Source organism: Salvelinus sp. IW2-2015, linkage group LG17 (assembly GCF_002910315.2).
Source record: "Salvelinus sp. IW2-2015 linkage group LG17, ASM291031v2, whole genome shotgun sequence".
In the NCBI taxonomy this organism is placed as follows: Eukaryota; Metazoa; Chordata; class Actinopteri; order Salmoniformes; family Salmonidae; genus Salvelinus; species Salvelinus sp. IW2-2015.
Window position 1 is genome coordinate 34,683,938 of NC_036857.1, and position 27,368 is coordinate 34,711,305.

A 27,368-nucleotide genomic window follows, 5' to 3' on the forward strand; every position below is an offset into this window, starting at 1 on the left:
CAAAACAACAGTTGAGCCTTTGAAGGTCGACCATGCTCACAGAGCTACTAAACCATATACTGTAGATATGACTAGCTCTGTTCTAAACTCTACCGTGGGGCTCTCTGGGCTGCTAAACTACACAGTTGGGCTCTCTGAACTTTGGAGCTCCATCATCAGGCTCTCTGATTGGCTAAACTCCACTGTCCTGCTAAACCATGGGACTCTGACAATTCCAACTCAATTTGCGGGTGTGCCAGAGCTTGGTGCCGCTGATGGAGGTGGGGTTGGATTACACTTGACAGCAGCTGGAGTAGACTCAAACAAAGAGTGCCATTGGACAGACTGGGGTCTGGTCCTGGTGCAGGGGGCCACAACCCTGGGCTGCTGCCCCAGCTGTCAGTGCCTGACGAGAGACCCCCTCTTCCCACTCTCACAGGCACAGACTAACAGACTAACATGCTAGCCCACTCATTTTCCCTCAGTCGCCACAAAAACTTTGATAAGACGATCTCAGACCCATCCAGCTGCCAGGGCCAAAACAAATGGATCTGTCTTGGGAGTATTTAAAGGGGCCACAACCAAAACCTCCAACTGAAGTCAGTGCCCTTTTAAAGAGGTGGGGGAACTGGAATCCAACAATGGGTCAGGTATCAATAGTAAAACAGGGATGAAAGGGATGTGCCGTGGATCTAAAGGCCATGGTCAAACCTTCCAGATGTGGGCTAGGCCGGGGGTTCAGGGAGGGGGGTTGGGGTTAGGGTTGGCTGCACTGTGACTGATCTGGTGTCTATTAGCCTCAGGTCAATTTCCGCCTAACATAACTGGCTACCCAGAATGTCCCATGGTACTCTGGAAAGCTCCTCTTCGCGACTTTAGCCACAGGATCAGGTGCTGATACCATGACTTCTGCTGTGACCGCTCACTCAAGTCCATGCGTTAGGCTCATTCGCTACATTTGAAATATTCAAAGCTTTGTTGTACACAGCTCGAACCAGGTGTGGTTATTTGTTCAAAACCCTTGGCTGTTTAAGTGGAGTCATTGCCATATGCATGCAGTTTGGGGAAAGCTGTTATGATTTCTGTCTCCAATGCTATCAGGTATCACCAGGTATGCCTACAGCCACAGAAGCCTTTCAAGCTTTATTGGCACGCTTGGTGCGTTACAGTTTCTGGCAAAGCTGCTGCTGCTGCTCTTTTTCGGGCTCTGGTTTGGATCGAATAGTCCGTTTTTTTTTTGCACATCTCGAGCTTGTTTGTGAATGAACTGCTCTATAAAGTGCTCTCTCTCTCGGGGGTGTTGATTAGAAAACATGGTCTCGTACTGCATCGCATGAGGCGACTGGCTCTTTTCTTTGAATGTTAAAACTCCAGGCTGTGTTCACCTGCATACATTTGGCAACGCAGTTCTAGGTCATCACGTCATGATCTTAAGACTTTATTTATGAAACAAAAGCTAGCTAGCTGGAGAGACTCTGGGTAGTAAGACATACTGTATCATAATCCACATACCATAAGCATACCACAACAGTCCCAGTGATGCACCAATTCATTTGCATGTCTCCCGTGCTACAATTGGAGCTCTCGCAACAAACAGGAGGAATTATTTTGTTCCCCTCTTGCAACGCTAACCATTTGTTTATCTGAACCATTATTGTGTTAGCAACCCGTAGCGTYGCGTTGCTGAGATACCGTATCAGTCGAGGAGGTCAGCCAGCACAACCAGAAAACACGAGAGCATCCTTTCACACACTCCACGGAGGTGGGAGAGAAGGAGTGTGAGTGGACATCCCTCTTTTCACTCTCTACTCACTCTCTCTCTGCTCCCGTTCCCTCAAGATGGCGTCGAGCCACTTCTGCTTATCCTCCGGGTTCTTGGCCATGCAGACGAACCACTTGTTCTTGGCCGTGTTGTGGATCTTCCAGCCGTTGGTCACTGTGTAGTTGTTGCTGTGGTAGTCAGCTGAGGAAAGAGGTACATAACAAGTAAGGGACCATGGTACAGTACACACCCCACATGACTCCTCTACTTGAAATAACCTTTATTCKATTTTTTTTWACCGCAATTCTGTTGATTGACATCGATATCAATACTGTACTATCTTTTTTTACTTGGCGATAAAAGACGCAGTGTTGATGAACTTGTGTTGACCTCAGTTGTAACAAACTCGGAGGGTAATACGGCCCGCCTGGCCACACCACTCTCAAGCGTCACCTATCTTTGAAACACCTTGGAAAGTTGAAATATCCTTCATTCCGTAAGTACTGCCAAGAAAAAAAATAACCGAGCATTAAAATACATATTTCTGCTGACCCGACAGAAAGTCTCTGTCTCTCAATTTTACCAGCTATTTGGCTCCAGGTCACGAATGCATAATGAATGGGTTGATGTAATGGAGTTGCATTAGTGTAATGTTTAAAAGGTCACATAAATAGATGTGAAACCCCCTGGCCCGGAGGGAGGCATAGGGAGAAATAATCCTGTTTGGGTCTGCATGGGGAATGGTATCAAACAATAGTAGATGTAAGAGGATGATGTTATTGCATTCATCCAACGAAAGAGGTGTGACTGTGTATACACACACACTCACGCTAAAAAGGTCTCCTTGCGCAAACGAGGAACTGGCCTTCGCTTTTGTTGTTTGTTTACATGCTGTCTAGCTGCAGTTGTCGGTGCATGTCAATGTTGTAATATTTAGTTGAAGAACAAATCTTCACTCGGTCTCGTCCTTATTACTGTAAAACGAATCAATGGAATGTTGTAAAAGTGCAGTAATTTCAAGGGTGATTCATTGGGCTTCTACAATGCTACAAAATCAACACATTATCAACCTTAGACAAGCTAAGCTGGCAGTGTAAAGGAGGACACGTGACCTTGGTCTCACTATCAGGTCATACGGTCTCTCTGAGAAACGTGCAGAGAGAGAACATGTTTTCCTTTGTGATTTCCTCTGAAAGTACGAAGCGACAGGCAGCAAATGGCCCGTGGGGCACAGAGAAGAGGCATGTGAATCCAAGAAGAAGTGCATTCTAACCCCGAAGGCCTACAGCTACAACTATAAACCCACTCACAGGAAACAACCAGACCTGGGTTCAAAGAGTACTTGAAATCTTTCGGATACTTTGAACATTTCCTTGAGCCTGTCTGGAGTGCAAGAACGGTGGGATTAGCATTTTAGGGGCTACTTCATTGGTTATATTMCCCCAGGCAAGCTCGATTAAGCACAACTAAAGTATTTGAACGATTTTAACTACTATTTGAACACAAGACATGAAAAAAAAACAGGCTGGTGTGCAATAAACCACATGAGCAAAACAGTGCTGTAAATTGGTAAGTGCCAGTTCTTGCAACAGCATGCATCCCAGTAGTTCAAAGGTGTGAAATGCAGGTCGGTGATTCCGCTCTGAACCAATGTGCAGACCGCAGATTCATATAGTCACCTGACCGTTTGTAAGCAGTTCAAARATGAAAAACCTACGCAAGATTTTATTGCCTCACCCAAATTGTAAACACTCATTAGCTTTGTATAATCTACTCTGCCAGCTAATCTAGAAAGAAAGAAAATGGCTGAATGGATGAATGAAAAGAGGGATGGATGGATGCTCCTTTATGAACTGATGACTGGTGGGGCTGGCACGAACCTGTTCCATCCTCAACGTTTTCCACTTCCATCACCTCTGTGTTGATTCTTCCTCTGAACATGTACAGGGGGCCATTGATGGACTTGGTCCTCTTTGTGGATTTCTTCCCAGTTGCCCTACGAAATTGAACATAAAATTGTGAAAATGTGTTATTCCTGCTCAGAAAAAATGTGCTGGCAACTTTGAAAAAACAACAATTATACAGTGCTCAAGCACACACAGGCGTAAGTACAGGCGTAAGTACACACACACACACACACACACACACACACACCCACACCCACACCACACACACACACACACACACACACACACACACACACACACACACACACACACACACACACACACACACACACACACACACACACACACACACACGCGCGTAGGTTGACTTGTTTTGTTTGCATACACTACACAAACAGGATTTGGCGATTTACTCAGTTTTTCCACATCTGGCTTCTTTCTATGGCGACTTCTCGTCAATGAATGGAACACATTCCAGCCACTTTCCTGAGGTGCATGACTCCGTCACTCCTTCCCTTCCTACCCAATCTCACCTGGACTTTCTCTGCAGTAGACCAGCGAGGTTGTCAAACAGGAAGAAGACTCTCTCCTGGATGTTGCCGGCTGAGATCTTGAGCAGGTTACCGTGGAGCAGCAGCTCGGTGCAGATGTCAGTCAGATTGGTGCCCTGGGGACAGACAGTCAAGAGAGGGTGGCAATTAGATCACTGGTGCCTGTCAATCTCTCAAATCAAATCGTATTTCTCACATGCTTCGTAAACAACAGGTGTAGACTAGAAGTGAAATGCTTACTTATGGGCCCTTCCCCAACAATGCAGAGGAACATTTTAAAATAATAAACACAAGGAATAAATACACAATGTGAGTAAGGTTAACTTGGCTATATACACGGGTTACCAGTACTGAGACGATGTGCAGTGGTACAAAGTAATTGAGGTAGATATGTACATGTAAGGTAGGGGTAAAGTGACGAGGCAACAAGATAGATGATAAACAGTAGCAGCAGCGTATGTGATTAATCAAAAGAGTTAGTGCAAAAATGGTCAATACAGATAGGCTAGCTATTTAGTTAACTATTTAACAGTCTTACAGTATGGCTTGGGTGTAGAAGCTGTCGTGTAGGTTCCAGATTTGGTGCATTAAAACCGCTAGACGTGCGGTAGCAGATGTAACAGTCGGACTTGGGTGACTGGAGTTTTTGAACATCGTCTGACACCGCCTGGTATAGAGGTCCTGGATGGCAGGGAGCTCGGCCCCAGTGATGTACTGGGCCGTAGGAACTACCCTCTGTAGTGCCTTGTGGTAACATGCCAAGCAGTTGCCATACCAAACGCTGATGCAGCCAGTCAAGATGCTCTCAACGATGCAGCAACAGGAGTCACTAGTGCACGATGGGACAAGAACATCCCTTCCGGCCAAACCCTCCCCTAACCCGGACGGCGCTGGGCCAATTGTGAGCCTTCCCATGGGTCTCCCTGTCGCGGCCGGCTACGACAGAGCCTGGACTCGCCTCTTCCATGCTTCACTGTGGAAAGCACACATGCAGAGATCATCCGTTCACCTACTCTGCGTCTCACAAAGACGTGGTGGTTGGTCAAATTTGGACTCATCAGACCAAAGGACAGATTTCCAAATGTCTAATGTCCATTGCTCGTGTTTCTTGGCGCACGCAAGTCTCTTCTTATTATCAGTGTCCTTTAGTAGTGGTTTCTTTGCAGCAATTCAACCATGAAGGCCTGATTCACACAGTCTCCTCAGAACAGTTGATGTTGAGATGTGTCGGTTACTTTAACTCTGTGACACATTTATTTGGGCTGCAATCTGAGGTGCAGATAACTAATGAACGTATCCTCTGCAGCAGAGGTAACTCTGGGTCTTCCTTTCCTGTGGTGGTCCTCATGAGAGCCAGCTTCATAGCGCTTGATAGTTTGAGAGACTGCACTTGAAGAAACTATCAAAGTTCTTGATTGACTGACCCTCATGTCTTAAAGTAATGATGGATTGTCATTTCTCTTTGCTTATTTGAGCTGTTCTTGCCATAAAATGGACTTGGTCTTTCACCAAATAGGGCTATCTTCTGAATACCACCCCTACCTTGTCACAACACAATTGATTGGCTCAAACGCATTAAGGAATAAATTCAACAAATTAACTGAACAAGGCGCACCTGTTAATTGAAATGCATTGCAGGTGACTGCCAACAGTGTGCAAAGCTGTCATCAAGGCAATGGGTGGCTACTTTGAAGAATCTCAAATATAAATATTTTTGGTTACTACATGACTCCATGTGTGTAATTTCATAGTTTTGATGTAGAAAACAGTCAAAATATAGAAAAACCCTGGAATGAGTAGGTGTGTCAAACTTTTGACTGGTACTGTATGTATGTATGTATGTATGTATGTATGTATGTATGTATGTATGTATGTATGTATGTATGTATGTATGTATGTACAGTTGAAGTCGGAAGTTTACATACACTGTTTTTCAACCACTCCACACATTTCTTGTTAACAAACTGTAGTTTTGGCAAGTCGGTTAGGACATCTACTTTGTGCATGACACAAGTCATTTTTCCAACAATTGTTTACAGACAGATTATTTCACTTATAATTCACTGTATCACAATTCCAGTGGATCAGAAGTTTACACACACTAAGCTGACTGTGCCTTTAAAAAGCCTGGACATTTAAAAAAAAAAAAATTGATGTCATGGCTTTAGAAGCTTCTGAAAGGCTAATTGACATAATTTGAGTCAATTGGAGGCGTACCTGTGGATGTATTTCAAGGCCTACCTTCAAACTCAGTGCATCTTTCCTTGACATCATGTGAAAATCAAAAGAATTCAGCTAAGACCTCCTCCAAGACCTCCAAAAATTGTAGACCTCCACAAGTCTGGTTCATCCTTGGGAACAATTTCCAAACACCTGAAGGTACCACGTTCATCTGTACAAACAATAGTACGCAAGTATAAACACCATGGGACCACGTAGCCGTCATACCGCTCAGGAAGGAGACACGTTCTGTCTCCTAGAGATGAACGTACTTTGGTACGAAAAGTGCAAATCAATCCCAGAACAACAGTAAAGGACCTTGTGAAGATGCTGGAGGACACAGGTACAAGAGTGTCTATATCCACAGTAAAACGAGTCCTATATGGACATAACCTGAAAGGCCGCTCAGCAAGGAAGAAGCCACTACTCCAAAACCGCCATACAAACAGCCAGACTACGGTTTGCAACTGAACATGGGGACAAAAATCATACTTTTTGGAGAAATGTCCTCTGGTCTGATGAAACAAAAATAGAACTGTTTGGCTGTTTGGAGGAAAAAGGGGGAGGCTTGCAAGCTGAAGAACACAATCCCAACCGTGAAGCACGGGGGTGGCAGCATCATGTTGTGGGGGTGCTTTTCTGCAGGAGGGACTGGTGCACTTCACAAAATAGATGGCATCATGAGGATGGAACATTATGTGGGTATATTGAATCTACATCTCAAGACATCAGTCAGGAAGTTAAAGCTTGGTCGCAAATGGGTCTTCCAAATGGACAATGACCCCAGGCATACTTCCAAAGTTGTCGCAAAATGGCTTAAGGACAACAAAGTCAAGGTATTCGAGTGGCCATCACAAAGCCCTGACCTCAATCCTTTCGAAAATTTGTGGGCAGAACTGAAAAAGTGTGTGCGAGCAAGGAGGCCTATAAACCTGACTCAGTTACACCAGCTCTGTCAGGAGGAATGGGCCAAAATTCACCAAACTTATTGTCGGAAGCTTGTGGAAGGCTACCCGAAATGTTTGACCCAGGTTAAACAATTTAAAGGCAATGCTACCAAATACTAATTGAGTGTATGTAAACTTCTGACCCACTGGGAATGTGATGAAAGAAATAAAAGCTGAAATAAATCACTCTCTCTACTATTATTCTGACATTTCACATTCTTAAAATAAAGTGGTGATCCCAACTGACCTAAAACAGGGAATCTTCACTAGGATTAAATGTCAGGAATTGTGAAAAACTGAGTTTAAATGTATTTGGCTGAGGTGTATGTAAACTCCCGACTTCAACTGAATGTATACATGCATGTGGCATAATGTATTTACAGTTTCATTCATGTTTAAGTTCTGCTGACAAATAATGGCTTCTGATTCTTGCATAGATTGTATTGGACACCTATGGTGTGTGTAAAATACTTTTCTGAAAGTTGTACTGTTTATAATGAGCTAATGCTAAGCTATTTGTCAGCAATGTGTGGCGCCATGTTTGTTGACATTATATAATGCATTCTTGGTATCACCTAAACGTCTGTTTGACCAAAGACAATTTTATGAGGTGAAGGATTGGTTCACTCATCTTTCGTGTAAACTTCCGGAAGTGAATTACGGGAAGTGAAGGGAATGATCGTAGGTGACACACCTCCTTCAATATGCACACCGCAAACAGACCAAACTCATCAAGTCTCCTCTAATTATCTTTGGTTGACACAAAAAACAAAGAGGCAAACTACCCCATCGTCGGATTACTTTTGTTTTCTACAAAGTTTTTTACTCGATTATTTCGATCAATGGTGAGCTCACCCGTAATGTGACGAATCATAAATAGTAAATGCTATTAGCTAATTCATATTGTGGTTTCTGTCAGCCGAGAGTTAACTAAATATGACGGCTTGTGTTACGTCAATCTTTCATCAGTCAGCACTAGGACTAATGTAGCCTACATTTTCCGGTTCTGACGATTGTGTTATGCTGTCGCTACTTCTGTGAATGTCTGAACATTGCATCCAAAAATAAACGGGTCACATTCAGGACATAACTTTGTTAGGACTGTGCTTGTGCAAAGTGTTTCTGTGAAGAAACAGTGTTCCTGACTGTTGCAGCAATCAAAACTGGACGTTCTAAATAAGCGTTCTAATCACACCGGTTTGAGCGCACGCTGCAGGGATAACAGTAGAATGATCACACTTGTTTGTTGGTATGTATGAAAACGTTAAGTGTGAAAAACACTTCTGTTTGTGTTGCTTCTTATGGAAAACATAAACCACAGTCTCACTTTTTCACAGGAAACAAAACCTTGGTGGTCTTTCGATGTCAAAGTTGAACGGCCCGAAAATGGACCAACAAGGAGTCTTGTCAAACTAAACGTGAAAAACTGTTCTTGTCTCAAACCGCATTTCAGGCGTGTCTGAATACCAGGCTATTTCACTAGTCCTTCTTCAAGTCACCCACAAGTTCTCAATTGAGAGATTCAACTTGTTTCATAACTCATTATCATTCAGGCTACATATTAAAAGTCTCTCTGATTAGCTTTGTAGCTTTAGATGCTGGATAACGTCACCCAGTATGTGCTAAAAGCATTAATATGACTCGGTATGTGGCCAATTAACCTTTTTCACAACGTGGTTGAACTTTAGGTCAATTCATCGCAATTTAGTCATTAGATGTGACATTTGTAAGGCAGTATTTTTAGGGTTGTACACTACCACAAAATGTAAACAAGAAAGCTAAAGGGAATTTCAAAGGCTGACCTATGGGATTTTAGCTGTGACGTTAATTATGTATGGGGGTGCGTCCGAAATTGGACCCTAAGGGCCCTGGTCGAAAGTAGTGCACTATATAGGGCCCCCGTACTCAACTGGCGGACCGGAACCCAGAATGAGGTCAATATGGACAGCAGGCTCCAAAATGTATTTATTAATTTTTTATTTGATCGGGCTTCGACCCCTGGTATCATATAAACAAACATAAGACATGGAAGAATGCGTAGAACTGCAGGAAATGAGCTTTAAAAAAGCAAAAACAATCTCTTCCCAAAGCAAAATGTGCAGAATTGTGGGAAATTAGCTTTAGGACCTTCTCAAATAGTAATAGAGTACACCTGATATAGGGAATAGTGCACAAAAAAGGGAAAAGGGTGCCGTTTCAGGTCAGATGGATTCCAACCAGCCTAGCAGACAGATAAGGGTTCGCCCGATCATAACAATTCCACGTTTAACTGTGCAGAAAGCCAGGTGGTGGATGGAGGGATAGTCGGGGCTGTCTGTCTATCAGGGCAACGGTAATGTGCCTGGGCCTTGATTCCGCACTACTACATTCCAATTATGGGTGGAGAGGTAGTTAAACTTGAACGTGGGGGATTGGAGAAAGTAGGACTAATGGGCTAAAGATGGAGTGCTTAAAGGGAGCAGGGAAGGGCAGTGCCTTTCATGAGAATGGACTGTGATACGGAAGAGTGTAGACGGCAACTCTATCTCCCATTACTCGTTCATCCTAATACTGCTAGGGGTCAATGCAAAGTGATATGAGAGAACCAATCCCAAACAAAGATGTCCAACTGCCCCCACGTCAGTAGGTAGAATTGAATTAGAGACATTGGAGAAGGAAAAAAAAACAATCACATTCCTATAGCAACACAACACATTGATCTGTGGAAGGGACCGCAATGACATCGTGACATTGGGCAGGGTGCCTGTTGGCCTTCCCTTGGCTCCTGAGCGAGTGGATTGTCCTCTCGGGGGCCAAGGGGAGTCAGGAGACAAAGGCTCTGTTGTGGAGGGTGAGGGATGTGTGAAAAATGCACTGGGCACTCCACTCCCAAGCCCTATCCATGCACGCTGGTGATTTGGGAGGCTGCAGGAGTGTTTTACCGTCACAGAAAATGAAATGGTGCTCAGTGGACTCTCGAAAACTGGCCAAAGCTTTTTAGCCACAGCCGTGACAGAGTGGGGATGTGGTCAATGAGGTGGACAGTGTGTGTGTGTGCGTGTGTACAGTATAGGTGTGCAAGAGATCGAGCTAGAAAGAGAGTGGGAAAATCCAATGACAAATCTCCAAACTCAGAGCTTTTCCATCCCTTTCAGGTCACATGTCCCATTTCTATATAAAAGGAGAACCTTCCCCTTTTCTCTCTCTCAATCCATCTTCATTCGACTCTCATCCATCTTTATCTCAGACCTCTCAATCTTTCTCCTCACCTCCCACCCCTCTCTATCTCTCATCCTTCTCATTTTTCTATTACACCTACTTCCCCCTTTCTCTCTTTTCACCTTCCATTGTCCCTTCTCACCTTCCACCGCCCCTCATCTTTATGGTACACTCCCCCCCCCCCCCCCCCCCTTTCTCACCTTTCGAGCACTGTTCTCTGCCCTCACTCCATCCCCATCCACCTACCTCCCTCCATCAACACTGTGATCTTTAGGGTGCATCCTAGCGCCGTGTCTAAAAATAGGATAGTGTCCCTCACCTCCCAGCCTCGATGTGCGACTGCAGCTGCTCCAGGGCTTCCAATTTCTCCATCTGCCTCTTGGTCTCGTTGATGTTGGAGCACACTGCCTCATGGCCTGCAGGGCCTCCTCCACCGCACGGTAGTCTGTGTGCTTCTTGGGGCGTCCGCTTCAGCAGCTCCTAGTGGGGGGAGAGAGAGTAGGAATAAGAACCATAAGGGGATGACGGCAAAAGAGTCATAATGTCTTCAGTAGTACTACAGTACATAACAGTATTTGAAAATGTTTCAGATATCATCCAGCGCACCAGGGCTGTGAAGCACCAGGCTCATTATTAGGAATCATCTTATCAATAAGGGTTGATGGTTAAAAACCAAAAGGGTTGATGGTGGATGTGGGGATGCAAAGGTAAGGTAAGAATTATTATTATTATTATCTTCTGTCTCTGCTGCTAAAGCCAATTTCTACCACTCTAAATTCCAAGCATCTGCCTCTAACCCTAGGAAGCTCTTTGCCACCTTCTCCTCCCTCCTGAATCCTCCTCCCCCTTCTCCCCCCTCCTCCCTCTCTGCTGATGACTTCGTCAACCATTTTGAAAAGAAGGTCGACGACATCCGATCCTCGTTTGCTAAGTCAAACGACACCGCTGGTTCTGCTCACACTGCCCTACCCTGTGCTTTGACCTCTTTCTCCCCTCTCTCTCCAGATGAAATCTCGCGTCTGTGACGGCCGGCCGCCCAACAACCCGCCCGCTTGACCCATACCCCTCCTCTCTTCTCCAGACCATTTCCGGAGACCTTCTCCCTTACCTCACCTCGCTCATCAACTCATCCTTGACCGCTGGCTACGTCCCTTCCGTCTTCAAGAGAGCGAGAGTTGCACCCCTTCTAAAAAAAAACTACACTCGATCCCTCCGATGTCAACAACTACAGACCAGTATCCCTTCTTTCTTTTCTCTCCAAAACTCTTGAACGTGCCGTCCTGGGCCACTCTCCTGCTATCTCTCTCAGAATGACCTTCTTGATCCAAATCAGTCAGGGTTCAAGACTAGTCATTCAACTGAGACTGCTCTTCTTGTGTCACGGAGGCGCTCCGCACTGCTAAAGCTAACTCTCTCTCCTCTGCTCTCATCCTTCTAGACCTATCGGCTGCCTTTGATACTGTGAACCATCAGATCCTCCTCTCCACCCTCTCCGAGCTGGGCATCTCCGCGCGGCCCACGCTTGGATTGCGTCCTACCTGACAGGTCGCTCCTACCAGGGCGTGGCGAGAATCTTCTCCGCACCACGTGCTCTCACCACTGGTGTCCCCCAGGGCTCTGTTCTAGGCCCTCTCCTATTCTCGCTATACACCAAGTCACTTGGCTCTGCATATCCTCACATGGTCTCTCCTATCATTGCTATGCAGACAACACACAATTAATCTTCTCCTTCCCCCCTCTGATAACCAGGTGGTGAATCGCATCTCTGCATGTCTGGCAGACATATCAGTGTGGATGACGGATCACCACCTCAAGCTGAACCTCGGCAAGACGGAGCTGCTCTTCCTCCCGGGGAAGGACTGCCCGTTCCATGATCTCGCCATCACGGTTGACAACTCCATTGTGTCCTCCTCCCAAAGTGCTAAGAACCTTGGCGTGATCCTGGACAACACCCTGTCGCTTCTCAACTAACATCAAGGCGGTGACCCGTTCCTGTAGGTTCATGCTCTACAACATTCGCAGAGTACGACCCTGCCTCACGCAGGAAGCGGCGCAGGTCCTAATCCAGGCACTTGTCATCTCCCGTCTGGATTACTGCAACTCGCTGTCGGCTGGGCTCCCTGCCTGTGCCATTAAACCCCTACAGCTCATCCAGAACGCCGCAGCCCGTCTGTGTTCAACTTTCCCAAGTTCTTCTCACGTCACCCCGCTCCTCCGCTCTCTCCACTGGCTTCCAGTTGAAGCTCGCATCCGCTACAAGACCATGGTGCTTGCCTACGGAGCTGTGAGGGGAACGGCACCTCCGTACCTTCAGGCTCTGATCAGGCCCTACACCCAAACAAGGGCACTGCGTTCATCCACCTCTGGCCTGCTCGCCTCCCTACCTCTGAGGAAGTACAGTTCCCGCTCAGCCCAGTCAAAACTGTTCGCTGCTCTGGCACCCAATGGTGGAACAAACTCCCTCACGGACGTCTCAGCGTCAGCGGAGTCAATCACCACCTTCCGGAGACACCTGAAACCCCACCTCTTTAAGGAATACCTAGGATAGGATAAAGTAATCCTTCTAACCCCCCCACCCTTAAAAGAGTTAGATGCACTATTGTAAAGTGGTTGTTCCACTGGATATCATAAGGTGAATGCACCAATTTGTAAGTCGCTCTGGATAAGAGCGTCTGCTAAATGACTTAAATGTAAATGTAAATGTAAATTATGGGATGCAGTAAGGACAGCGTTTTGGGGAAATGTTGGAGGATGGAGTGTGGAAGTTGAATGTAGAAGTTGGAAAAGAGAGAAGTTGGACATGGGGTGGAAAATGGAGATCATAAATAGTCCTCAACTGGCAGCTTCGTGAAATAGTACCGGCAAAACACCAGTCTCAACGTCAACAGTGAAGAGGCGACTCTGGGATGCTTGGCCTTCTAGACAGAGTTCCTCTGTCCGGTGTCTGTTCTTTTGCCCACCTTAATCTTTTCTTTTTTTTGGCCAGTCTGAGATATGGCTTTTTCTCTGCAACTCTGCCTAGAAGGCCAGAATCCCGAAGTCGCCTCTTCACTGTTGACGTTGAGACTGGTGTTTTGTGGGTACTATTTAATGGGGTGGCAGGTAGCCTAGTGGTTAGAGTGTTGGGCCAGTAACTGAACGGTTGCTAGATCGAATCCCCGAGCTGACAAGCTAATGTCACGTTCCTGACCTGTTTTCTGTTAGTTTGTGTATGTGTTAGCTGGTCAGGACGTGAGTTTGGGTGGGCAGTCTATGTTTTCTGTTTCTATGTTGGTTTAAAGGGTGACCTGATATGGCTCTCAATTAGAGGCAGGTGGTTTTCATTTCCTCTGATTGAGAGCCATATTAAGGTAGGTGTTTTCACACTGTTTGTTTGTGGGTGGTTGTCTCCTGTGTCTGTGTTGCACCATACGGGACTGTTTTCGGTTTGTTTGTTCGTTTCGTTTTATGTAGTCATTTTTCCTGTTCGTGCGTTCTTCGAGTTACATGTAAGTTCTTACGTTCAGGTTTGTCTACATCGTTTTTGTTATTCGTTAGTTTATTCAAGTATAGTTTGTTTTCGTCTTGTTTAAATAAATATCATGTCATATCACAACGCTGCGCCTTGGTCGAATCACTACTCCTCCTCTTCGTATGAAGAGGAGGAGGAACACCGTTACAGCTAAAAATCTGTTCAGGGGCAGAACTGTTCTTAGGCTGTCATTCATTGTAAATAAGAATTTGCTCTTAACTGAGGTGTCTGTTTCTCAAACTAGACACTCTAATGTACTTGTCCTGTTGTGCACCAGGGCCTCCCACTCTTTCTATTCTGGTTAGCGCCAGTTTGCGCTGTTCTGTGAAGGGAGTAGTACACAGCGTTGTATGAGATCTTCAGTTTCTTGGCAATTTCTCGCATGGAATAGCCTTCATTTCTCAGAACAAGAATAGACTGACGAGTTTCAGAAGAAAGTTCTTTGTTTCTGGCCATTTTGAACCTGTAATCAAACCAACAAATGCTGATGCTCCAGATACTCAACTAGTCTAAAGAAGGCCAGTTTTATTGCTTCTTTAATCAGGACAACAGTTTTCAGCTGTGCTAACATAATTGCAAAAAGGATTTTCTAATGATCAATTAGCCTTTTAAATGATACACTTGGATTAGCTAACACAACGTGCCATTGGAACACAGAAGTGATGGTTGCTGATAATGGGCCTCTGTACGCCTATGTAGATATTCCTTTTTTTTAATCTTCCTTTTCCAGCTACAATAGTCATTTACAACGTCTACACTGTATTTCTGATCAATTTAATGTTATTTTAATGGACAACAAAAATGTGCTTTTCTTTCAAAAACAAGGACATTTATAAGTGACCTCAAACATTTGAACGGTAGTGTATATATATAAATGGAGGCAGGCAAATACCTTTCACTGAGCTGTGTAAAGACAGTTTGACAGGTGAGACAATTAATTGTAACTTATCTTAATGTTATTTTGTTTACAGGTGTACTATCCTTCTGACCCTATGCAGCCAGGTCCCATGTACTTTTTAACTCCTCACTAGTGTGGCTTGTTTGGTGTCTGCTGTGAAGGAATAGCACAACAAGTCAACTACTTGATTAAGGCATGTCATCCAACAAAAGGTAGCAGCGCAGTCATCAACTACATGCACCATTTCTTCACCAACTACGGAGTTGGGAAACACGTGTGGACCCGAGTTGTGATAACTGCAGTGGCCAAAACAAGAACAAGTTTGCGCAAAGCTGACATCCTTCCTTCCAAAGAAGGTCTGCCTGTACAAGCACCACCTGGACTGGACACAGCTAGACAAACGTATCTTTTTGACAAGATCAGGGAGTTTTGAAATAAAGAGGCTATAGACATCACATGCCCTGCACCAAAGTCAAGGGCAGGACAGAAACAGGCTCTCCGAATATAGATTCCCTTGTTCATGCGTGGTTCGGATGGACCAGTCATCAGCACTATCTGCAGTGCCTCTATTCAAATGACTCTCTCCTAACACACACACACATACATTGCTGCTACAATGTTTTATTTTTTATACTGCTGCTCAGCCACTTTACCCCTGATTGTATGCATATAACTACCTTGTCTATCACTGATATCGTTCGTGTACATACTGTATATTATTTTATTTATATTGACACTTTCTGATATTGCTACTCTGCAAGTAACCATTTGGCTGGTTACTGTTTATGTACTGTACATGTGCACSTCATTCAGGTTTCAACTCAGGTTGCATGGCCTTAACTTATGTATGGAATACTATGTGATAAATGCGTGTGTAACAGTATATAAAGTATGCTAATGTACTGGTGTGAAGGCATTTGGGCAGTGGTGTAAACTACTTCAGTTAAAATAGTTTAAAGTACTACTTACGTATTTTTTGGGGGGTATCTGTACATTACTTTTTATATTTTTGGTAACTTTACTTCACTACGTTTCGAAAGAAAATAATGTCCTTTTCACTAATTTTCCCTGACACCCAAAGGTACTTGTTACATTTTGACAGGAAAATTGTCCAATTCACACACTTATCAAGAGAACATCCCTGGTCATCCCTATTTCATCTGATCTGGAAGACTCATTAAACACAAATGCTTTGTTTGTAAATTATGTCTGCGTGTTGGAGTGTGCTCCTGGCTATCCGTCAATTTAAAAATTGGGCCGTCTGGTTTAATATAAGGAATTTGACATAAGAATCAAAAGAAAAAGTATAAATTAAGTACAATTACTTTTGATACTTAAGTATATTTAAAACCAAATACTTTTAGACTTTTACTCTAGTAGTATTTTACTGGGTGACTTTTACTTTTACTTTACTCATTTTCTATAAAGGTATCTTTACATTTACTCAATTATGACAATTTAGTACTTTTCCACCAGTGGATGTGGCTGGGGTTTATAGCATTTCTTTCACATGACCCATCAATTTAGACAAGTGTGTCTGTGTAAGCGTTGTCATGACGTGGCCGTTTCTGGGTGTGGATCGTGGCTTCCCCCTCTCTCTCACTCTCTCCTACACCCAGGTTCTGTTATCTCAGGCCATACATTTCTTGCGGAGACTCTCTCCCCCTGGTCATGCAGAGAAAGAGACCACAGAGAACAAAGGATTTCACTTGGCCAAACTCCTAAATCTCCAAAATGGGAGTTTTAAACAATATGTCCACTTGTGAGAATGTGGGAAGGGACCGTGGACACTTAAGTGACAGTTATGTTGAGTGTTTGGTGACCTCATGAAGGACAGGAAACACACATAACTATATCTCTGAATGTGTACATTTCTCAATTATGGGGTTTGCATCCAATTCTTGTATAAAATGATTGAGTAAAGATGAAACTATTTGTGAAGTGATGTAATGTTAACCTTTAATTTTGAGAGAATTTTATTCCCTGTAAATTTGAACTAGTCAGCAGCCACACCCCCGTGAGCACAAACATGATCTGGCGTCATGGAACCGCCCTTTTCTATTGTTACGAATAAAACCCCTCCTGAGGAAATCCTCTTCAGACCACGCATACCTCGGTGTAAGCTGAGGTGGTACAGGTTTGAGTACCAAAACTAGAAAACTATACCACGTGGAGCATTGGCTCAGCTGGAAATGGTTCAACTCTGAGACTATCGATCACTACAGAATAATAGCAAATCTTAGATACTAGTTACTAGTCTGCAGCTAGAAATTATGTAAATCTGGGATGCGAATACCGACAAAACATCTACTCTAAGAACAATGGACGCCTGACGTATCCATTACAACAGACACTATCAGGAGCCGCCGATAGAGCAACCACCATGAGTAACCAGAGACTCTCTGATGAACTGACTCTCCCGCAGACGGACCAATGATTCTAACAGAGAAGACAACAACGACATATGGGCGTAATTATATTGATTGCAATTATTCCCGAATGAGCGAGCGTTCATGTGCAAAGGATTAGCATTTCAATTGTTATAATTATCAACTGTGTGTTGTCTTATCTCAGTCGACCCCCACTTCCCTTTTGTACACCAAGCCGCGATGCCGGTTTATCCCACTAGGGAAACTCCGTTATCATTTCCTTGTAACTATCTACTATTTGTTTATGCATTTCTGTGATTATTTAGTTAGTTAGTAAATAAATAATTAAGCCAATTGGTGTATGGATGATTCATAGTTTAGGCTGGGTTCGTGGAGATAACCAACGATTTACGATGTTTGGAATGAGACTGACGTGAGGTAAAGAATCATTAATTAATAGAAGACTAATTGATCAGATATTAAAATATCTGAAGAGTTATATTCGGAAAATTCTAACTTTGTAATCTGTAGATTTTCCGTGGTGCCCTGACTTCCTAGTTAATTCAATTTACATGATTAGTTTAATCATGTAATAATAATTACAGAGAACTGATTTGATAAAATAACTCTTCACCTTTAATGATGCCAAAGACATGACAGCGTCATCTAAAATGTATAAAATATTTTTTATCTGGACACTTTGTTTACCTAGAATATTTCCTTATTGTCGGCTACTACCACTTTTAGTCAATCTTTACTACACTACTCACTGTTTAGCACATGACCTCACATGTGAATCCTTAAAGAGATGGGTGGGACTGGCTTAAGAGGGTGTGAACAATGCTGAATGGGTGTTGACAACATGAGAGCTCTCCAGTAGGTACAAAAACATTCAAAGGCCCTTTTCTCAAAAGTGAGTTTACAAGTTTAATCAACATTCAAAGCAGAATTACTTTCCCATTGCTCCTCAAAAATGCAGTGTATGATATACCATGTTGTAGCTCTGTTCAGTTTTTCACATGATTCCATTGGGGGGGAGCAGTCCAGTTCCCTGGTGCTGAAATCGAGGAAACTCCCCACTAAGTAAAAGCACTCAGCGCAAAGTTGCAGCGGATTGGTTGGCTGACTGAGAGGGAAACAAGGACGAGCAGTCTGAGTATCTCCTCTACTGTATTACTGCCCTATCATTGTGAGTCTGCAACAGGCTCAGGTTGTTGAGAATATGCACATTTATATACACATTTATATACACAGGGCCCCGTTTGCCAAAAGCATCTTAAGGCGAAGTTCATCATTAGAACCATAGGTTCTAACGATGAACCAAGACGATTTTAGGAAACCCGGCTCTGGTCTTTACGCACGGTTGCGCATCAGAGTTTCAAAAGGACGTGTCATATGCTATAGGTCCGTGGACAGAGCTCTTTGTTTATATAATACCTTATTATTGATTTAGCTTATAGGCTTCATCACAAATGGCCAGATCCTGAAATAGACAAAACTGAAAAATGTTCTCCATTGGTCATGACCACTGTATAGATCATTAGTCATGATGTGCAAATTTCACAGGACCGCGACTGATTGCCCATGTGGTCATGTTGTCTAAGCTCGTAAGCACTGAAGCTTGTGGTGATTGGTGGCATGTTATAGAGCAGGGTTATTCAACTCTTAACCTACGAGGTTCAGAGCCTGCTGGTTTTCTGTTTTACCTGATAATTAATTGCACTCGCCTGGTGTCCCAGGTCTAAATCAGGCCCTGATTAACCAGGACAAATGTGCATGTGATATTTAYAACTACAAAAATAAACCGTTTGGGTTGTTTGATTTCAGATTCAAATCAAGTAATCAAAGAATTACCCTTTTTTTATATCTTGACATCTAATAGGAAATATTAATTGCCCATAAAGTACACTGCCCCTCTGACTTGGAGGCAGGACTGAGTTGCATTCTCCTTGGCGTCAGCAGGACCTTACCTTCAGTAAGAGGGGGTACTTGCAGATTCTCTGAATGGGTGATAGCAGGAGCCCCTCCAGGGGAATGTCTGTGCTTTTCTTCCCTCCCAACAGCATACAGTGCTGGAASACAGAAAGATTTGAACAAAAACACATTTATTAATGTGGAACATCTATGGCCCTGTAAAATTACACATTTCCTTTTTGGGATTTTTTACTATTCTTCTCAAACTAACTTGGTTACTCCACTAAAATGATTATGTAAAATGGTTAAGGGCAAGAAGCAAAATCCTAAACACCATAGAAAGTCTTCTCAGCCGCATTAATGACCTCCATGGGGGTCGGGTGGCGTACTGGAACTAAAGTCATGCTTCAAAAATTAAACCAAGAAATCAGTTTGGTGGTGAAACCCTTCTGAGGAGAATTATTCAGATGCATGAGAGAGAGAGAGAGAGAGAGAGAAGGCGGTAAAGCTGGTGGGTTTATTCTTCTCTAGGAATCATGTATTTCAGAAGCCAAGGGTAAGCAAGGGCAGCATTCACCAGATGAAAGTAGATATGCCACACCAGAATACTACAGTGGAGAAAACAGAAAGCACATCATTGGTCGGTATYGGGCACGCATTTCCTTTTAATCACAATCCACTGCATCCGCCTATGTCGCACTTCTGCATCCGCMGTGAAAGGTGACAGAGCTAGAGCGGTGTTTGTCAGACCATGAGACATCTCGGTATTCTCAAACAAAATCGTCTGTAGCATCCGAACAGTTTGGCCTACAAACTATTATGACCCATCTATGAGAATCTCACAAACACGATGGTGTTCTCCATTTTGCTCAACGACCTCCACAAGTGTCAGGAGACTCGTCTGAAGTCGGTATAGCCGATCTGRCAACTTCTGTCTGGGATACACACTAATATGACCCATCTGTGCAAAGGTGAGACTCTAGGATGCCAACAGGCCTCACAAGACGCGTCTGAAGAAACCCCGGTACCAGTTTAAAAAAGGAATGGGTTGTGACCCGATTCAGGAAACTAGGCGTATGTCGCAAGTCACGACTTCACAGGAGAGCCGTTTGAATGTAAAAAAGAAAATTATAATATCAAAATGCGTTTTTTGCCTTGGAAATGCCTTCTTGAACATGTGAACTTTCATGTGCCTTAATATCAAACTTGTATGCCATCTGTAAATACAAATAAAATGGTTAAATTACAAGCCTTGTTGGTAAAGCTACAGAAAAAGATTTCAACCTTCCCACTACCCATGATTGGCTGAGATAATGAGTCTGCCATATAGAAGGCTTTGGTCTATTTGAACTCTGTTTTGGTAATGCTTTCGAACGCGGCTTTAAATTTTTTTTATTGTGTAGTGGAGCTGCTCAAGTGTTGATCTCCACTTTCTGAAGGATCAAGTTTTGAAATCAGTGGAATTAGAGTATGATAGCTAAAGAGACGGGGAAAACACCTGTTTCCTGGATTACATCTTCTATCTAAGGGCAACCGTGGTACGGAATTCCTGACAGGGAGACGCGTCCATCATGCATGACGATGTATACAGGTAAGATAGTCTAGCGTTAGCTAGCTAACATTAGCTAGTCAGACAAAAATGTGACCTAAGTATAAGTACCCCATGTAATTTTCCACTAGCAGCCTGGGAGAAAATGTACAGAGCYCAACTAGAGCAAGATCAGGTCAGTCAATAACCAGACGGAGGAAGCACATCGGGGRCAACAAGGCTCAGATCTTCCATCCAGCTGTGCCAATGCACTGCAGCTGGCCAGCTTGCACTGAGCATGACATCACCATTGGAAGCACAGTCAAAGGKAGTCCCCGTGTTCATTGTTCATAAACGGAGGAAGAGTTGACATGATGAGAGAGAGATAATGACAATAGACAGAGAAAGAGATAAAAGGAGATGCGTGAAAAGGAGACAACTTGCGTGAGKGGTGGGATCCTCACCAGGAGGAAGGTCCTGATTTCGGGGATCTTGTTGAGCTCCATCAGCAGCCGCAGGGCCTTCTCGTGGTTACTGCAGTACTCCCCGTACACAGAGAACCGCCCCTTCTGAAAGTTGGAGGAAGAAACAAAAAGTCATTCCGTGCCCGATCTGATCTAGCTAGTGGATATACTGTACGGTCAAATAGGTTTGGCCACTGAAGGCTTTCCTCGTGAACACTTAGTAATACGATAGTTGTGATAAACATAGGATAGATGCATTATTCATCTACCATTAGAAACAATGTAGAGGCTTAGGCAATCACTCGCTCAGCATTCAATTTTGGCTACAGCCCAAAACTCCAGATAGACCCTTGTGTTGTACACTAGCATTTAGGAAGTGAAACCAGATTCAGTGCTGGGCCTCTGCACTCTACGGTTGTTTCCCGAAACGCTGCTGCTGTCACCCGAAACAGCGCAGGAAATTAAATCCTAGCCGTGCGTGCAAGGTTAGCATAACTTCACAACCTTCAAAGAAATTACGCTCTCTCTCTCTCTCAAAAGCTGTGTTTAAAAACATTGGTTTTTGTTCGCCATTAGAATATTGAGCATGAGGTAAGAATGCTACACATCAGGCATCCAATGTTAAAAACATGATGTAATTGTGAAAATTCTGATGGGACAAAGTATTGTAAAAGGTAACAATCTTGACGAGGTGCTCCATTGGTCTCAGTATCTCCCTCGGTTTCCCTGTCGATCTCTCTCTCTCACCCCCGCTCTCTTTAATAAATTCCAACTCTCATAGCTTTTCGGATACATTGACTTGATTTACTAACTCAAGAAGCTAGGCTGCTATAGTCTAATCTAGCCTTCCATCCTCCAAATCGCATGACTGTGTCAGGTCCACACGGCATTGCAGCGGGGGGGGGGGATTTGCCCGTGGCTCTGCTGCCCAACACACACATAGAGCGGCTAAGACAGTGGCTGGCAGGGCAACAATGTCTGAGGCATTCTCTCAACCAGCTTCATCAGGAACACCAACAGTCTTGAAGGAGTTCCCACATACAGTTGAAGTCGGAAGTTTACATACACTTAGGTTGGTCATTAAAACTCGCTTTTCAACCACTCCACAAATTTCTTGTTAACAAACTATAGTTTCTGCAAGTCGGTTAGGACATCTATTTTGTGCATGACATGTACTTCCAGCGCCGACAGAGATGGCCGCCTCGCTTCGCGTTCATAGGAAACTATGCAGTATTTWGTTTTTTTATGTGTTACTTCTTACATTGTTTCCCCAGGAAATCTTAGGTTTTATTACATACAGTCGGGAGAAACTATTGGATATAAGAGCAACGTCAACTCACCAACATTACGACCAMGAATACGTTTTTCCCTAAGCGGATCCTCTGTTTGGTCCACCACCCAGGACAATGGATCGGATCCCAGCCGGCGACCCAAAACAACGGCGCCGCAGAAGGGGCAGACAGAGCGGTCTTCTGGTCACGCTACGTAGACGGGCACACTCGCCAATGTCTAGTCTCTTGACAACAAGGTAGACGAAATCCGAGCAAGGGTTGCCTTCCCGAGAGACAGAGANGTTTTTTTATGTGTTACTTCTTACATTGTTTCCCCAGGAAATCTTAGGTTTTATTACATACAGTCGGGAGAAACTATTGGATATAAGAGCAACGTCAACTCACCAACATTACGACCATGAATACGTTTTTCCCTAAGCGGATCCTCTGTTTGGTCCACCACCCAGGGCAATGGATCYGATCCCAGCCGGCGACCCAAAACAACGGCGCCGCAGAAGGGGCAGACAGAGCGGTCTTCTGGTCAGGCTACGTAGACGGGCACACTCGCCAATGTCRAGTCTCTTGACAACAAGGTAGARGAAATCCGAGCAAGGGTTGCCTTCCCGAGAGACAGAGATTGTAACGTTCTTTGTTTCACTGAAACATGGCTCACTCGGGATACGTCAGAGTCAGTACAGCCACCTGGCTTCTTCACGCATCGCGCCAACAGAAACAAACATCTCTCTGMTAAGAAGAAGGGCGGGGTGTATGCCTTATGATTAACGAGACGTGGTGTGATCATAACAACATACAGGAACTCAAGCCCTTTTGTTCACCTGACCTAGAACRCCTTACAATCAAATGCCGACCGCATTATCTACCAAGAGAATTCTCTTCGATCATAATCACAGTCGTGTATATTCCCCCCCAAGCAGACACATCGACGGCCCTGAAAGAACTTCATTTGACTCTATGTAAACTGGAAGCCACATATCCTGAGGKTGCATWTATTGTAGCTGAGGATTTTAACAAGGCTAATCTGAAAACAAGGCTCCCTAAATTTTATCAGCATATCGAATGCGCGACTCGGGCTGGCAAAACCCTGGATTATTGTTATTCCAACTTCAGCGACGCATATAAAGTAATCCCCCGCCCTCCTTTCGGAGAATCTGACCACGACTCCATTTTGTTGCTCCCAGCCTATAGATAGAAACTAAAACAGGAAGCGCCCGTGCTCAGGTCTGTTCAACGCTGGTCCGACCAATCGGATTCCACGCTTCAAGATTACTATGATCACGTGGACTGGGATATGTTCCGCATAGCGTCGGACAATAACATTGATGAATACGCTGATTCGGTGAGCGAGTTTATTAGCAAGTGCATCAGTGATGTTGTACCCACAGAGTCTATTAAAACATTCCCCAACCAGAAACTGTGGATTGATGGCAGCYTTTGCYCAAAACTGAAAGCGCGAASCACTGCTTTTAATTTGTCACCAAAAAKACTCAAACTTTTACAGATGCACAATCGAYAGCATCCTGTCGGGCTGTCGCCCACAACCGCAGGGCTCTCCAGAYGGTAGTGAGGTCTGCACAACTCATCACCGGGGGCAAACTACCTGCCCTCCAGGACACCTACACCACCTGATGTCACAGGAAGGCCAAAAAGATKATCAAGGACAACAACCACCCGAGCCACTGCCTGTTCTCCCCGCTATCATCCAGAAGGCGAGGTCAGTACAGATGCATCAAAGCGGGGACCGAGAGACTGAAAAACAGCTTCTATCTCAAGGCCATCAGACTGTTAAAACAGCCATCACTAACTTGAGTGGCTGCTGCCAACATACTGACTCAACTCTAGCCACTTTAATAATGAAGAAATGGATGTAATAAATGTATCACTAGCCACTTTAACTTCTTTGATATAGGGGGCAGCATTTTCACTTTTGGATGAATTGCGTGCCCATAGTGAACTGCCTCCTACTCTGTCCCAGATGCTAATATATGCATATTATTATTACTATTGGATAGAAAACATTCTAAAACTGTTTGAATGATGTCTGTGAGTATAACAGAACTCATATGGCAGGCAAAAACCTGAGAAAATATCCAAACAGGAAGTAAGAATTCTGAGAGTGGTCGTTGTTAAAGTCATCGCCTATTCAATTCCCTGTAATATATGGATCTGTTTGCACTTCCTACGCCTTCCACTAGATGTCAACAGTCAGTAGAACGTGGAATGAAGCTTATGCTGTGTTGTGGGACCGGATGGGAGGTGTGTGAGTCAGTTGTCTGGCAGATTGCCAGTTCTTGGTCACGCGCTTTCCTCATGATATGGCCATGTGTTCCATTACTTATAGAGACTGAAAAGAATGCTCCGGTTGGAAAGTTATTTTACATATATGATAACAACATCCTGAAGATTGATTCTCTACTAAGTTTGACKAGTTTATTCGACTTGTAATACAACTTTTTGAAGTTTTCGTCTGACGTTTGCCAGCATCTGCGCGAGCGTTTGGACATGTGTACTACACATGCTGGCAAAATTAGCTAATTGGACATAAGTAATGGACATTATCGAAAAAAACAACGATTTATTGTGGAACTAGGATTCCTGGCACTGCATTCTGATGAAGTTAACCAAAGGTAAGGGAATATTTATGATGTAATTTCGTATTTCTGTTGACTCCAACATGGCGGAGAAATGTTGTTAAATCTGAGCGCCGTCTCGTAAAGTTTTTTTATTATATCTGACACAGCGGTTGCATTAAGACACAGTGTATCTTTAATTATATAAAAAACATGTATCTTTCATCAAAGTTTATGATGAGTATTTCTATTTGACGTGGCTCTCTGTAATTACTCCGGATATTTTGTAGGCATTTTCTGAACATGGCGACAATGTAAACCGAGATTTGTGGATATAAATATGCACATTATCCAACAAAACATAAATGTATTGTGTAACAGGATGTCATATGAGTGTCATCTGATGAAGATGTTCAAAGGTTAGTGATTCATTTTATCTCTTTTCTGCTTTTTGTTGCTACTATTTTTTCTGGGAAAATGGCTGTTTTTCTGTGGCTATGTACTGAGCTAACATAATTGTTTGGTGTGCTTTCCCGTATCCTTTTTGAAATCAGACATGTTGGCTGGATTCACAACATGTGTAGCTTTAATTTGGTGTCTTTCTTGTGTGATTTCATGAAAGATTGATTTTTATAGTAATATATTTGAATTTGGCGTGCTACATTTTTTCTGGATTTTGGCCAAGTGGGACGTTAGCGTCCCACATATCCTAGAGAGGTTAAACAATGCCACTTTATATAATGTTTACATACCCTATGTTACTCATCTCATATGTATACACTGTACTCTATACCATCTACTGCATCTTGCCTATGCCGTTCGGCATCGCTCATTCATATATTTTTATGTACATATTCTATTAATACCTTTTCACTTCTGTGTATAAGGTAGTTGTTGTGAAATTGTTAGGTTAGATTACTTGTTAGATATTACTGCATGGTCGGAACAAGAAGCACAAGCATTTTGCTACACTCGCATTAACATCTGCTAACCATGTGTATGTGACAAATACATTTTGATTTGACAAGTAATTTTTCAACATTGTTTACAGACAGATTTTTCACTGTATCCACAATTCCAGTGGGTCAGAAGTTTACTTACACTAAGTCACATATGCCTTTAAACAGCTTGGAAAATTCCAGAAAATGATGTCATGACTTTAGAAGCTTCTGGTAGGCTAATTGACATCATTTGAGTCAATTGGAGGTGTACCTGTATGTATTTCAAGGCCTACCATCAAACTCAGTGCCTCCTTGCTTGACATCATGGGAAAATCAAAAGAAATCAACCAAGACCTCAGAAAAAAAATTGTAAAAGTTGATTCATCCTTGGGAGCAATTTCCAAACGCCTGAAGGTCACAGTTCATCTGTACAAACAATAGTACGCAAGTATAACACCATGGACCACGCAGCCGTCATACGCTCAGGAAGGAGACACGTTCAGTCTCCTAGAGATGAACGTACTTTGTGCGAAAAGTGCAATCAATCCCAGAACAACAGCAAAAGGACCTTGTGAAGATGCTGGAGGAAACGCGTACAAAAGTATCTATATCCACAGCAAAACGAGTCCTATATCAACAATAATCTGAAAGGCCGCTCAGCAAGGAAGAAGCCACTGCTCCAAAACCACCATAAAAAAAGCCAGACTACGGTTTGCAACTGCACATGGGGACAAAGATCGTACTTTTTGGGGAAATGTCCTCTGGTCTGATAAAACAAAAATAGAACTGTTTGGCCATAATGACCATCGTTATGTTTGGAGGAAAAGGTGGGAGGCTTGCAAACCGAAGAACACCATCCCAAACGTGAAGCACGGGGGTGGCAGCATCATGTTGTGGGGGTGCTTTGCTGCAGGAGGGACTAGTGCACTTCACAAAATAGATGGCATCATAAGGAACAAAATTATGTGGATAAATTGAAGCAACATCTCAAGACATCAGTCAGGAAGTTAAAGCTTGGTCGCAAATGGGTCTTCCAAATGGACAATGACCCCAAGCATACTTCCAAAGTTGTGGCAAAATGGCTTAAGGACATCAAGTCAAGGCATTGGAGTGGACATCACAAAGCCCTGACCTCAATCCTATAAAATTTGTGGGCAGAACTGAAGAAGTGTGTGCGAGCAAGGAGGCCTACAACCTGACTCCATTACACCAGCTCTGTCAAGAGGAATGGGACAAAATTCACCAAACTTATTGTGGGAAGCTTGTGGAAGGCTACCCGAAATGTTTGACCCAAGATTAAATTGTTTAAGGCAATGCTAC

At 43.6% G+C, this 27,368-nt stretch overlaps 1 protein-coding gene across 1 annotated transcript in view; it reads right to left on the reverse strand.

Moving 5' to 3' along the window:
* LOC111977234 (phosphatidylinositol 3,4,5-trisphosphate-dependent Rac exchanger 1 protein-like) overlaps positions 1–27,368 on the reverse strand; it is a 161,705-nt gene that overhangs the window by 91,250 nt on the left and 43,087 nt on the right. Inside the window, 9 exon segments of the mRNA XM_024006602.2 lie at positions 1,793–1,942; positions 3,622–3,737; positions 4,182–4,315; positions 10,615–10,623; positions 10,892–10,974; positions 10,977–11,025; positions 11,027–11,044; positions 19,313–19,414; positions 21,249–21,353. Coding sequence (XP_023862370.2) covers positions 1,793–1,942; positions 3,622–3,737; positions 4,182–4,315; positions 10,615–10,623; positions 10,892–10,974; positions 10,977–11,025; positions 11,027–11,044; positions 19,313–19,414; positions 21,249–21,353 — 766 coding nt within the window.